General features: G+C 39.2%; 2 protein-coding genes across 4 annotated transcripts; both read left to right on the top strand.

Annotated features, from left to right (window-relative positions):
* The first annotated feature begins 456 nt into the window (after positions 1-456).
* LOC130522743 (macrophage mannose receptor 1-like) lies at positions 457-4305 on the top strand. Of its 3 annotated transcripts, XM_057027427.1 has the most exons (10): positions 457-598; positions 882-999; positions 1100-1142; positions 1476-1640; positions 1767-1997; positions 2160-2259; positions 2652-2890; positions 3200-3457; positions 3690-3944; positions 4142-4305. In XM_057027427.1, exons 3-10 carry the CDS (start codon positions 1109-1111, stop codon positions 4288-4290), a joined length of 1431 nt encoding a protein of 476 aa, XP_056883407.1. In that variant the 5' UTR covers positions 457-598; positions 882-999; positions 1100-1108; the 3' UTR covers positions 4291-4305. The 3 variants fall into 3 exon arrangements, with proteins under 3 accessions (XP_056883407.1, XP_056883409.1, XP_056883408.1); XM_057027429.1 differs by lacking the exon at positions 3690-3944 and having other exon boundaries at positions 458-598; XM_057027428.1 differs by lacking the exon at positions 457-598 and having other exon boundaries at positions 789-999.
* Positions 4306-4593: 288 nt separating this feature from the next.
* Positions 4594-12883, top strand: LOC130523168 (uncharacterized). The gene is made up of 19 exons (XM_057028191.1): positions 4594-4845; positions 5043-5297; positions 5493-5747; positions 5945-6199; positions 6396-6650; positions 6849-7103; positions 7299-7553; positions 7751-8005; positions 8202-8456; positions 8654-8908; positions 9105-9359; positions 9557-9811; positions 10008-10262; positions 10460-10714; positions 10911-11165; positions 11366-11620; positions 11817-12071; positions 12269-12523; positions 12720-12883. Exons 1-19 carry the CDS (start codon positions 4785-4787, stop codon positions 12866-12868), a joined length of 4545 nt encoding a protein of 1514 aa, XP_056884171.1. The 5' UTR covers positions 4594-4784; the 3' UTR covers positions 12869-12883.
* The last annotated feature ends 604 nt before the right edge of the window (positions 12884-13487 follow it).

Below are 13487 nucleotides of genomic sequence, written 5' to 3'. Positions count from 1 at the left end.
GCGTATTTCAGTCCCAGCTGAGCCTCTGCGTCCTGACTCCGCTCCGCTGTAGCGTCTGTTTCTACTGAAGGCGCAGGAGTCTTTCTCCGAGAGAAGAACATTGTTATGGGTAGTTGTTGGCGCTCTTTCTTTTTCTGAGCAAGAAGATTTTTATAAACGGATATGCCAACTTTCGATTATATTTGAGAACTGCAATGAACGACTCGCAAAAAAAATCCGTGAAGCAGCGAAGCCGTGAAAGATGAACCGCGATATAGCGAGGGATCACTGTATACATTATATCAGCTGACTCAGACCGTAGCTCCGACTTTCCATGGTAACCTTCAGACTACTGTGACTCTTATCTTCTGTAAACCATCCGTGAACTGTGAATACTGTACAGTTTAAAAATTGTTGAAGTAATGGTTGATTTATTATTAATAGAATCACATAATCCAAATAAGCTGCAAAGATAAGGAACAGGGCAGTGTAAGTTACATAGTGTCAAAAAAATGACAGCAAAGGGAAAATCCCATAGACGCTTTAGCATCTGCTTCCTTAAACCTGAGCACTTCTTAGAGACGGGAAGAGCTGTATAATTACAGTGCTACTCTGTGAGGTAAGAAAAGAATGTTGTTCCGTAGTTTTCTATAGTAAAAAAAATCTACAAGACAGTAAACATGTTCAATTAACTGAGTTGAAAATTCGAGAAATGTAATGTTAGAGATCGGGTAAGAGATGCTTCTGGTGTCTTTTCCAAGGTAAAACAGGCAACATGTTAAACAGGTTGGGTTTAACTTCACCTGCATTCTTTTCATTCAGAGTGGGAATTGAAGCCACTAAGGTGACAAGTCAAGCTTACCCTTCCTGATTCCTGCACAACAACTTGTTTTTCTTACCAGAGATTTCAAAGTCAATTGAAAGTGACTTGAAGAGGACAAACAGCATTAATACCATGTACTGAGGGATCAGTACTGGTCAGCGGTGGTCTTTATTTCTTACTGAGGAAACACTGACAGGGTGAGTAATAGCATTTTGTGTAATATCTATGTACATTCAATGATAAAAGTTTAAGTATTCAGAAAGAAAGAAATGTGTATCTTCATTTTTATTTTCAAAGATTTGACTCATGGATTATGGACTGGTCACCTTTGTCCTCGCTGGTTGGTGCCATTTTTAAATAGTCTCTTTATATGTCTTTCCACACCACCTGTAATCTCCACTGCTTATCTTATATTTGTTAAGTCGTTGAAGACAGCTCTATCGTAACAGTTTAATTCATAAATTGTGACCGTGTCTATTTATATTCCTTTATGTTCTTTAGAATAGGTTGTGAGACAGATTGAAACTTGATAGGGTTGAGATTGTTCATGTATTTGACACTTAAATGAGACGGCTATTCAGGTTCAGTGAACACCTGCAGGGAAGTAAAGCGGAATAATGACCAAACAGTCATCATGCCCTCTGCATTAATAATCTTTCTTTTTTTTTTGTAGGAACACTGGTGAGCGCTGCCGCTCAGACTCGACAGTACTTTTTTGTCAGCACTGAGCTGATCTGGACCGAAGCCCAGACGTTCTGTAGAAACAACTTCACCGACCTGGCAACAATAGAAAACACAGCCGACGTCGGTGCCGTTCTCAACACCACAGCGCATAATGGTGAGTTTTTAAATTCCTTCATTGATATATGTCGAGCATGCACGCTTCCACACAGCCACTTACAGTCCAACCTGAAGACGTGTTTCAGTTTGGATTAAAGCACTTTAACGAATCCTCTTTGAACAGGCAAAGCTTGGATAGGTCTACACGACGAGTTGATAAACAGCTGGAGTTGGTCCCTGGAGAACAGCAACTTCTATGGCGCTGGAGAAGCAAACTTCAGAAACTGGAATATTTCAGAGCCCGACAATTTTAATGGCCAGGAGTATTGCGTGGCGCTGTTTGGCGGAAGTCCAAACTTTGGCACTTGGGGAGATGTCAACTGCACTGTCCGCTACCGTTTTATCTGTTACCGCGGTGAGTTCTGTTACAGTCTGAAAATGGATCGCGAATTAGAAGGTTTAGGTAGTGATCAAAAAGTATTTATGTTTAGATGCTTCTCTACTCTTTCACTAGTCCTGGAACCACCAAAAAATCTAGTCTGACATTCCAGTTAACAAATCATCAATATCTTTTCAGGTTTACGTAATGTAACCCCGTCCTTCATCAAAATATATCAATACCTTAGTTGGTATGATGCTCAGACATACTGCAGGGAGAACTATGATGACCTGGCAAGGTACAACACACACTTGTACATTTTTTTTATGACTTAAAAGGTTATAAAAGTATTTTTTGTCCTTCCTGATAATCACCATTGTCTGATTGTAATCATTGTGAAAACAAGCTTTTTTGTATGTGTGTGTCTCATGAGACCATGATAACAATGTTATTTAACACCAAGAGGGTTTGGAGGTTTAACCTACAAGAGAATAGGGGCAGGAACTTTACAGTTTTTTTCAAGGACAGATGGCAACTACATTTCAGAGGGAAAAGAACAAAAGTGAAAGAAGGATTTAGAGAGTCGTTCCTTTTTAGCGAAAATTAGATTGAACTGGGTTGTAGGTAAATATTAATAAGCAGTGGGTATGCTTGTTTTCCTCTTACTAAGACCCAATATTTTTTTCAAAGCATACGGAATCATACAGAAAATGCAGTCATTACATCCCTGGCGGGTGCTGACATTGTGTGGATCGGGCTGCACCGGGACAAACAGTGGTCAGACGGCAGCCCCTCAAAGTTTCGCTACTGGGCCCCTGGACAGCCAGACTCTGGTGACGAGGAGTGTGTGACAACGGCGTTCAATAACTCAGGCCTGTGGTCTGACGATAACTGCTCGCTCAGTTTTCCTTTCATCTGTTACAAAACAAGTAATGTACCATCTATTGTGTATTTCTGCTCACACACTACACTCGTCAGACGTGGCACATAGGCAATGGTGTAAAATAATCCAAGCTACCCGCCCAGTCAGGAGGTGAGGAGTTTAATTGAAAGAAGTAATTATACTTTGAAGTTACCTTTTGTCATGCTGAGGGTTATAATGATCCTTATTACACAGGAACTAAACACAAAAACACGCAGATATAATAGGTCACAGGTAAATTACATTACATAGACCGTCCCTAAAGCAATCCACCGCTGCATTAAGCTTCTGTCCGATTTTGTCCTTCATCTTTCAGTTCCGCCAAATGCAGCAAACCTGAAATTAGTCCAAAGAAATGAGACGGCTCTAACTCTACAATGGGATCGAGTGAAATTTAACGTCAGCTTCATTCTGCAGTCTGGCAGTAGAAAGATGACCATCCTGGTCCCATATGGAAATGGACCCATATCCTACACGGTCTCGTCTCTGACTCCCGGAACTCAATACACCTTCATTCTCTTCTCTGTTCTTGACCATATCACAAGCAGTGGAGTAAACATTACTGCAGTAACTGGTAGGAAAACTCTTTACCAGTTTACTTTTTTTAGATTCAGATTCCTTTATTTGTCCCACATGGGGAAATTAACAGCGCAACAGCAGCAAAAGCATGCAGAAAAATCTTGAAATAAGAATAGAAAATGAATAAAAAAGGATGTATGGATATAATAATCCAAGATCCAAGAATTTTCATGATTAATTTGGTAGTGGGACAGTAATCTGGTTAACTGTGTTTTCTTTCTTTCCAGCTCCCCTGAACACAGACAGCTTCAGTCTAACTGGACAAGATGAGACCAGCATCAGTCTGCAGTGGAATAAAGTCAACGACCACAGTTTTATTCTGCAGTTTTATGGTGCACAGATATACATTCTTCCACTTGATGGACCTGGACCAGTGAATTACACAGTCTTTGGTCTCAGAGCTGGAACTGAGTACATATTCATGCTCTTCACTGAGGTTAGCGGGGTCACCAGCACAGGGGTCAATCTGACTGCTGTCACAGGTCAGATACAGTTTTTTATTCAATTATAAACATTTCCTTCAAATTTTGTCTTGTAAAAAGAAAGATAATGACTTGACTAGCCTTTTATACACATAAAATTGAATTATATTGATACACAGATGGAAAACACAACCCAATTTTAAAGAGTTTTGTGGAAAAAGTCCAGTTTTAACACCTGATTTCATGTCTGTTTTCAGCTCCCCTGAACACAGACAGCTTCAGTCTAACTGGACAAAATGAGACCAGCATCAGTCTGCAGTGGAATAAAGTCAACAACCACAGTTTTATTCTGCAGTTTAATGGTTCAGTGATAACGTTCTTCCACCTGATGGACCTGGACCAGTGAATTACACAGTCTCTGGTCTCAGAGCTGAAACTGAGTACATATTCATGCTCTTCACTGAGGTTAGCGGGGTCACCAGCACAGGGGTCAATCTGACTGCTGTCACAGGTCAGATACAGTTTTTTATTCATATACAAGTTTTTCTTCCTTCATAGTCATTAAAAAGAAAGATAATGACTTGACTAGCCTTTTATACACATAAAATTGAATTATATTGATACACAGATGGAAAACACAACCCAATTTCAAAGAGTTTTGTGGAAAAAGTCCAGTTTTAACACCTGATTTCATGTCTGTTTTCAGCTCCCCTGAACACAGACAGCTTCAGTCTAACTGGACAAAATGAGACCAGCATCAGTCTGCAGTGGAATAAAGTCAACAACCACAGTTTTATTCTGCAGTTTAATGGTTCAGTGATAAACGTTCTTCCACCTGATGGACCTGGACCAGTGAATTACACAGTCTCTGGTCTCAGAGCTGGAACTGAGTACATATTCATGCTCTTCACTGAGGTTAGCGGGGTCACCAGCACAGGGGTCAATCTGACTGCTGTCACAGGTCAGATACAGTTTTTTATTCAATTATAAACATTTACTTCAAATTTTGTCATGTAAAAAGAAAGATAATGACTTGACTAGCCTTTTATACACATAAAATTGAATTATATTGATACACAGATGGAAAACACAACCCAATTTCAAAGAGTTTTGTGGAAAAAGTCCAGTTTTAACACCTGATTTCATGTCTGTTTTCAGCTCCCCTGAACACAGACAGCTTCAGTCTAACTGGACAAAATGAGACCAGCATCAGTCTGCAGTGGAATAAAGTCAACAACCACAGTTTTATTCTGCAGTTTAATGGTTCAGTGATAAACGTTCTTCCACCTGATGGACCTGGACCAGTGAATTACACAGTCTCTGGTCTCAGAGCTGGAACTGAGTACATATTCATGCTCTTCACTGAGGTTAGCGGGGTCACCAGCACAGGGGTCAATCTGACTGCTGTCACAGGTCAGATACAGTTTTTTATTCATATACAAGTTTTTCTTCCTTCATAGTCATTAAAAAGAAAGATAATGACTTGACTAGCCTTTTATACACATAAAATTGAATTATATTGATACACAGATGGAAAACACAACCCAATTTCAAAGAGTTTTGTGGAAAAAGTCCAGTTTTAACACCTGATTTCATGTCTGTTTTCAGCTCCCCTGAACACAGACAGCTTCAGTCTAACTGGACAAAATGAGACCAGCATCAGTCTGCAGTGGAATAAAGTCAACAACCACAGTTTTATTCTGCAGTTTAATGGTTCAGTGATAAACGTTCTTCCACCTGATGGACCTGGACCAGTGAATTACACAGTCTCTGGTCTCAGAGCTGGAACTGAGTACATATTCATGCTCTTCACTGTGGTTAGCGGGGTCACCAGCACAGGGGTCAATCTGACTGCTGTCACAGGTCAGATACAGTTTTTTATTCAATTATAAACATTTACTTCAAATTTTGTCATGTAAAAAGAAAGATAATGACTTGACTAGCCTTTTATACACATAAAATTGAATTATATTGATACACAGATGGAAAACACAACCCAATTTCAAAGAGTTTTGTGGAAAAAGTCCAGTTTTAACACTTGATTTCATGTCTGTTTTCAGCTCCCCTGAACACAGACAGCTTCAGTCTAACTGGACAAAATGAGACCAGCATCAGTCTGCAGTGGAATAAAGTCAACAACCACAGTTTTATTCTGCAGTTTAATGGTTCAGTGATAAACGTTCTTCCACCTGATGGACCTGGACCAGTGAATTACACAGTCTCTGGTCTCAGAGCTGAAACTGAGTACATATTCATGCTCTTCACTGAGGTTAACGGGGTCACCAGCACAGGGGTCAATCTGACTGCTGTCACAGGTCAGATACAGTTTTTTATTCATATACAAAGTTTTTCTTCCTTCATAGTCATTAAAAAGAAAGATAATGACTTGACTAGCCTTTTATACACATAAAATTGAATTATATTGATACACAGATGGAAAACACAACCCAATTTCAAAGAGTTTTGTGGAAAAAGTCCAGTTTTAACACCTGATTTCATGTCTGTTTTCAGCTCCCCTGAACACAGACAGCTTCAGTCTAACTGGACAAAATGAGACCAGCATCAGTCTGCAGTGGAATAAAGTCAACAACCACAGTTTTATTCTGCAGTTTAATGGTTCAGTGATAAACGTTCTTCCACCTGATGGACCTGGACCAGTGAATTACACAGTCTCTGGTCTCAGAGCTGGAACTGAGTACATATTCATGCTCTTCACTGAGGTTAACGGGGTCACCAGCACAGGGGTCAATCTGACTGCTGTCACAGGTCAGATACAGTTTTTTATTCAATTATAAACATTTACTTCTAAATTTTGTCATGTAAAAAGAAAGATAATGACTTGACTAGCCTTTTATACACATAAAATTGAATTATATTGATACACAGATGGAAAACACAACCCAATTTCAAAGAGTTTTGTGGAAAAAGTCCAGTTTTAACACTTGATTTCATGTCTGTTTTCAGCTCCCCTGAACACAGACAGCTTCAGTCTAACTGGACAAAATGAGACCAGCATCAGTCTGCAGTGGAATAAAGTCAACAACCACAGTTTTATTCTGCAGTTTAATGGTTCAGTGATAAACGTTCTTCCACCTGATGGACCTGGACCAGTGAATTACACAGTCTCTGGTCTCAGAGCTGAAACTGAGTACATATTCATGCTCTTCACTGTGGTTAACGGGGTCACCAGCACAGGGGTCAATCTGACTGCTGTCACAGGTCAGATACAGTTTTTTATTCATATACAAAGTTTTTCTTCCTTCATAGTCATTAAAAAGAAAGATAATGACTTGACTAGCCTTTTATACACATAAAATGAATTATATTGATACACAGATGGAAAACACAACCCAATTTCAAAGAGTTTTGTGGAAAAAGTCCAGTTTTAACACCTGATTTCATGTCTGTTTTCAGCTCCCCTGAACACAGACAGCTTCAGTCTAACTGGACAAAATGAGACCAGCATCAGTCTGCAGTGGAATAAAGTCAACAACCACAGTTTTATTCTGCAGTTTTATGGTTCAGTGATAAACGTTCTTCCACCTGATGGACCTGGACCAGTGAATTACACAGTCTCTGGTCTCAGAGCTGGAACTGAGTACATATTCATGCTCTTCACTGAGGTTAGCGGGGTCACCAGCACAGGGGTCAATCTGACTGCTGTCACAGGTCAGATACAGTTTTTTATTCAATTATAAACATTTACTTCAAATTTTGTCATGTAAAAAGAAAGATAATGACTTGACTAGCCTTTTATACACATAAAATTGAATTATATTGATACACAGATGGAAAACACAACCCAATTTCAAAGAGTTTTGTGGAAAAAGTCCAGTTTTAACACTTGATTTCATGTCTGTTTTCAGCTCCCCTGAACACAGACAGCTTCAGTCTAACTGGACAAAATGAGACCAGCATCAGTCTGCAGTGGAATAAAGTCAACAACCACAGTTTTATTCTGCAGTTTAATGGTTCAGTGATAAACGTTCTTCCACCTGATGGACCTGGACCAGTGAATTACACAGTCTCTGGTCTCAGAGCTGAAACTGAGTACATATTCATGCTCTTCACTGTGGTTAACGGGGTCACCAGCACAGGGGTCAATCTGACTGCTGTCACAGGTCAGATACAGTTTTTTATTCATATACAAAGTTTTTCTTCCTTCATAGTCATTAAAAAGAAAGATAATGACTTGACTAGCCTTTTATACACATAAAATTGAATTATATTGATACACAGATGGAAAACACAACCCAATTTCAAAGAGTTTTGTGGAAAAAGTCCAGTTTTAACACCTGATTTCATGTCTGTTTTCAGCTCCCCTGAACACAGACAGCTTCAGTCTAACTGGACAAAATGAGACCAGCATCAGTCTGCAGTGGAATAAAGTCAACAACCACAGTTTTATTCTGCAGTTTAATGGTTCAGTGATAAACGTTCTTCCACCTGATGGACCTGGACCAGTGAATTACACAGTCTCTGGTCTCAGAGCTGGAACTGAGTACATATTCATGCTCTTCACTGAGGTTAGCGGGGTCACCAGCACAGGGGTCAATCTGACTGCTGTCACAGGTCAGATACAGTTTTTTATTCAATTATAAACATTTACTTCAAATTTTGTCATGTAAAAAGAAAGATAATGACTTGACTAGCCTTTTATACACATAAAATTGAATTATATTGATACACAGATGGAAAACACAACCCAATTTCAAAGAGTTTTGTGGAAAAAGTCCAGTTTTAACACTTGATTTCATGTCTGTTTTCAGCTCCCCTGAACACAGACAGCTTCAGTCTAACTGGACAAAATGAGACCAGCATCAGTCTGCAGTGGAATAAAGTCAACAACCACAGTTTTATTCTGCAGTTTAATGGTTCAGTGATAAACGTTCTTCCACCTGATGGACCTGGACCAGTGAATTACACAGTCTCTGGTCTCAGAGCTGAAACTGAGTACATATTCATGCTCTTCACTGTGGTTAACGGGGTCACCAGCACAGGGGTCAATCTGACTGCTGTCACAGGTCAGATACAGTTTTTTATTCATATACAAAGTTTTTCTTCCTTCATAGTCATTAAAAAGAAAGATAATGACTTGACTAGCCTTTTATACACATAAAATTGAATTATATTGATACACAGATGGAAAACACAACCCAATTTCAAAGAGTTTTGTGGAAAAAGTCCAGTTTTAACACCTGATTTCATGTCTGTTTTCAGCTCCCCTGAACACAGACAGCTTCAGTCTAACTGGACAAAATGAGACCAGCATCAGTCTGCAGTGGAATAAAGTCAACAACCACAGTTTTATTCTGCAGTTTAATGGTTCAGTGATAAACGTTCTTCCACCTGATGGACCTGGACCAGTGAATTACACAGTCTCTGGTCTCAGAGCTGGAACTGAGTACATATTCATGCTCTTCACTGAGGTTAGCGGGGTCACCAGCACAGGGGTCAATCTGACTGCTGTCACAGGTCAGATACAGTTTTTTATTCAATTATAAACATTTACTTCAAATTTTGTCATGTAAAAAGAAAGATAATGACTTGACTAGCCTTTTATACACATAAAATTGAATTATATTGATACACAGATGGAAAACACAACCCAATTTCAAAGAGTTTTGTGGAAAAAGTCCAGTTTTAACACTTGATTTCATGTCTGTTTTCAGCTCCCCTGAACACAGACAGCTTCAGTCTAACTGGACAAAATGAGACCAGCATCAGTCTGCAGTGGAATAAAGTCAACAACCACAGTTTTATTCTGCAGTTTAATGGTTCAGTGATAAACGTTCTTCCACCTGATGGACCTGGACCAGTGAATTACACAGTCTCTGGTCTCAGAGCTGAAACTGAGTACATATTCATGCTCTTCACTGTGGTTAGCGGGGTCACCAGCACAGGGGTCAATCTGACTGCTGTCACAGGTCAGATACAGTTTTTTATTCATATACAAAGTTTTTCTTCCTTCATAGTCATTAAAAAGAAAGATAATGACTTGACTAGCCTTTTATACACATAAAATTGAATTATATTGATACACAGATGGAAAACACAACCCAATTTCAAAGAGTTTTGTGGAAAAAGTCCAGTTTTAACACCTGATTTCATGTCTGTTTTCAGCTCCCCTGAACACAGACAGCTTCAGTCTAACTGGACAAAATGAGACCAGCATCAGTCTGCAGTGGAATAAAGTCAACAACCACAGTTTTATTCTGCAGTTTAATGGTTCAGTGATAAACGTTCTTCCACCTGATGGACCTGGACCAGTGAATTACACAGTCTCTGGTCTCAGAGCTGGAACTGAGTACATATTCATGCTCTTCACTGAGGTTAGCGGGGTCACCAGCACAGGGGTCAATCTGACTGCTGTCACAGGTCAGATACAGTTTTTTATTCAATTATAAACATTTACTTCAAATTTTGTCATGTAAAAAGAAAGATAATGACTTGACTAGCCTTTTATACACATAAAATTGAATTATATTGATACACAGATGGAAAACACAACCCAATTTCAAAGAGTTTTGTGGAAAAAGTCCAGTTTTAACACTTGATTTCATGTCTGTTTTCAGCTCCCCTGAACACAGACAGCTTCAGTCTAACTGGACAAAATGAGACCAGCATCAGTCTGCAGTGGAATAAAGTCAACAACCACAGTTTTATTCTGCAGTTTAATGGTTCAGTGATAAACGTTCTTCCACCTGATGGACCTGGACCAGTGAATTACACAGTCTCTGGTCTCAGAGCTGAAACTGAGTACATATTCATGCTCTTCACTGTGGTTAACGGGGTCACCAGCACAGGGGTCAATCTGACTGCTGTCACAGGTCAGATACAGTTTTTTATTCATATACAAAGTTTTTCTTCCTTCATAGTCATTAAAAAGAAAGATAATGACTTGACTAGCCTTTTATACACATAAAATTGAATTATATTGATACACAGATGGAAAACACAACCCAATTTCAAAGAGTTTTGTGGAAAAAGTCCAGTTTTAACACCTGATTTCATGTCTGTTTTCAGCTCCCCTGAACACAGACAGCTTCAGTCTAACTGGACAAAATGAGACCAGCATCAGTCTGCAGTGGAATAAAGTCAACAACCACAGTTTTATTCTGCAGTTTAATGGTTCAGTGATAAACGTTCTTCCACCTGATGGACCTGGACCAGTGAATTACACAGTCTCTGGTCTCAGAGCTGGAACTGAGTACATATTCATGCTCTTCACTGAGGTTAGCGGGGTCACCAGCACAGGGGTCAATCTGACTGCTGTCACAGGTCAGATACAGTTTTTTATTCAATTATAAACATTTACTTCAAATTTTGTCATGTAAAAAGAAAGATAATGACTTACTTGACTAGCCTTTTATACACATAAAATTGAATTATATTGATACACAATGGAAAACACAACCCAATTTCAAAGAGTTTTGTGGAAAAAGTCCAGTTTTAACACTTGATTTCATGTCTGTTTTCAGCTCCCCTGAACACAGACAGCTTCAGTCTAACTGGACAAAATGAGACCAGCATCAGTCTGCAGTGGAATAAAGTCAACAACCACAGTTTTATTCTGCAGTTTAATGGTTCAGTGATAAACGTTCTTCCACCTGATGGACCTGGACCAGTGAATTACACAGTCTCTGGTCTCAGAGCTGAAACTGAGTACATATTCATGCTCTTCACTGTGGTTAACGGGGTCACCAGCACAGGGGTCAATCTGACTGCTGTCACAGGTCAGATACAGTTTTTTATTCATATACAAAGTTTTTCTTCCTTCATAGTCATTAAAAAGAAAGATAATGACTTGACTAGCCTTTTATACACATAAAATTGAATTATATTGATACACAGATGGAAAACACAACCCAATTTCAAAGAGTTTTGTGGAAAAAGTCCAGTTTTAACACCTGATTTCATGTCTGTTTTCAGCTCCCCTGAACACAGACAGCTTCAGTCTAACTGGACAAAATGAGACCAGCATCAGTCTGCAGTGGAATAAAGTCAACAACCACAGTTTTATTCTGCAGTTTAATGGTTCAGTGATAAACGTTCTTCCACCTGATGGACCTGGACCAGTGAATTACACAGTCTCTGGTCTCAGAGCTGGAACTGAGTACATATTCATGCTCTTCACTGAGGTTAGCGGGGTCACCAGCACAGGGGTCAATCTGACTGCTGTCACAGGTCAGATACAGTTTTTTATTCAATTATAAACATTTACTTCAAATTTTGTCATGTAAAAAGAAAGATAATGACTTGACTAGCCTTTTATACACATAAAATTGAATTATATTGATACACAGATGGAAAACACAACCCAATTTCAAAGAGTTTTGTGGAAAAAGTCCAGTTTTAACACTTGATTTCATGTCTGTTTTCAGCTCCCCTGAACACAGACAGCTTCAGTCTAACTGGACAAAATGAGACCAGCATCAGTCTGCAGTGGAATAAAGTCAACAACCACAGTTTTATTCTGCAGTTTAATGGTTCAGTGATAAACGTTCTTCCACCTGATGGACCTGGACCAGTGAATTACACAGTCTCTGGTCTCAGAGCTGAAACTGAGTACATATTCATGCTCTTCACTGTGGTTAGCGGGGTCACCAGCACAGGGGTCAATCTGACTGCTGTCACAGGTCAGATACAGTTTTTTATTCATATACAAAGTTTTTCTTCCTTCATAGTCATTAAAAAGAAAGATAATGACTTGACTAGCCTTTTATACACATAAAATTGAATTATATTGATACACAGATGGAAAACACAACCCAATTTCAAAGAGTTTTGTGGAAAAAGTCCAGTTTTAACACCTGATTTCATGTCTGTTTTCAGCTCCCCTGAACACAGACAGCTTCAGTCTAACTGGACAAAATGAGACCAGCATCAGTCTGCAGTGGAATAAAGTCAACAACCACAGTTTTATTCTGCAGTTTAATGGTTCAGTGATAACATTCTTCCACCTGATGGACCTGGACCAGTGAATTACACAGTCTCTGGTCTCAGAGCTGGAACTGAGTACATATTCATGCTCTTCACTGTGGTTAACGGGGTCACCAGCACAGGGGTCAATCTGACTGCTGTCACAGGTCAGATACAGTTTTTTATTCAATTATAACATTTACTTCAAATTTTGTCATGTAAAAAGAAAGATAATGACTTGACTAGCCTTTTATACACATAAAATTGAATTATATTGATACACAGATGGAAAACACAACCCAATTTCAAAGAGTTTTGTGGAAAAAGTCCAGTTTTAACACTTGATTTCATGTCTGTTTTCAGCTCCCCTGAACACAGACAGCTTCAGTCTAACTGGACAAAATGAGACCAGCATCACCTGCAGTGGAATAAAGTCAACAACCACAGTTTTATTCTGCAGTTTAATGGTTCAGTGATAAACGTTCTTCCACCTGATGGACCTGGACCAGTGAATTACACAGTCTCTGGTCTCAGAGCTGAAACTGAGTACATATTCATGCTCTTCACTGTGGTTAACGGGGTCACCAGCACAGGGGTCAATCTGACTGCTGTCACAGGTCAGATACAGTTTTTTATTCATATACAAAGTTTTTCTTCCTTCATAGTCATTAAAAAGAAAGA

The sequence above is a fragment of the Takifugu flavidus genome, chromosome 3 (genome assembly GCF_003711565.1).
Source record: "Takifugu flavidus isolate HTHZ2018 chromosome 3, ASM371156v2, whole genome shotgun sequence".
Taxonomy (NCBI): Eukaryota; Metazoa; Chordata; class Actinopteri; order Tetraodontiformes; family Tetraodontidae; genus Takifugu; species Takifugu flavidus.
The sequence above is the reverse complement of the archived record's forward strand: the minus strand, read 5'-3'. Positions and strand labels throughout refer to the sequence as shown.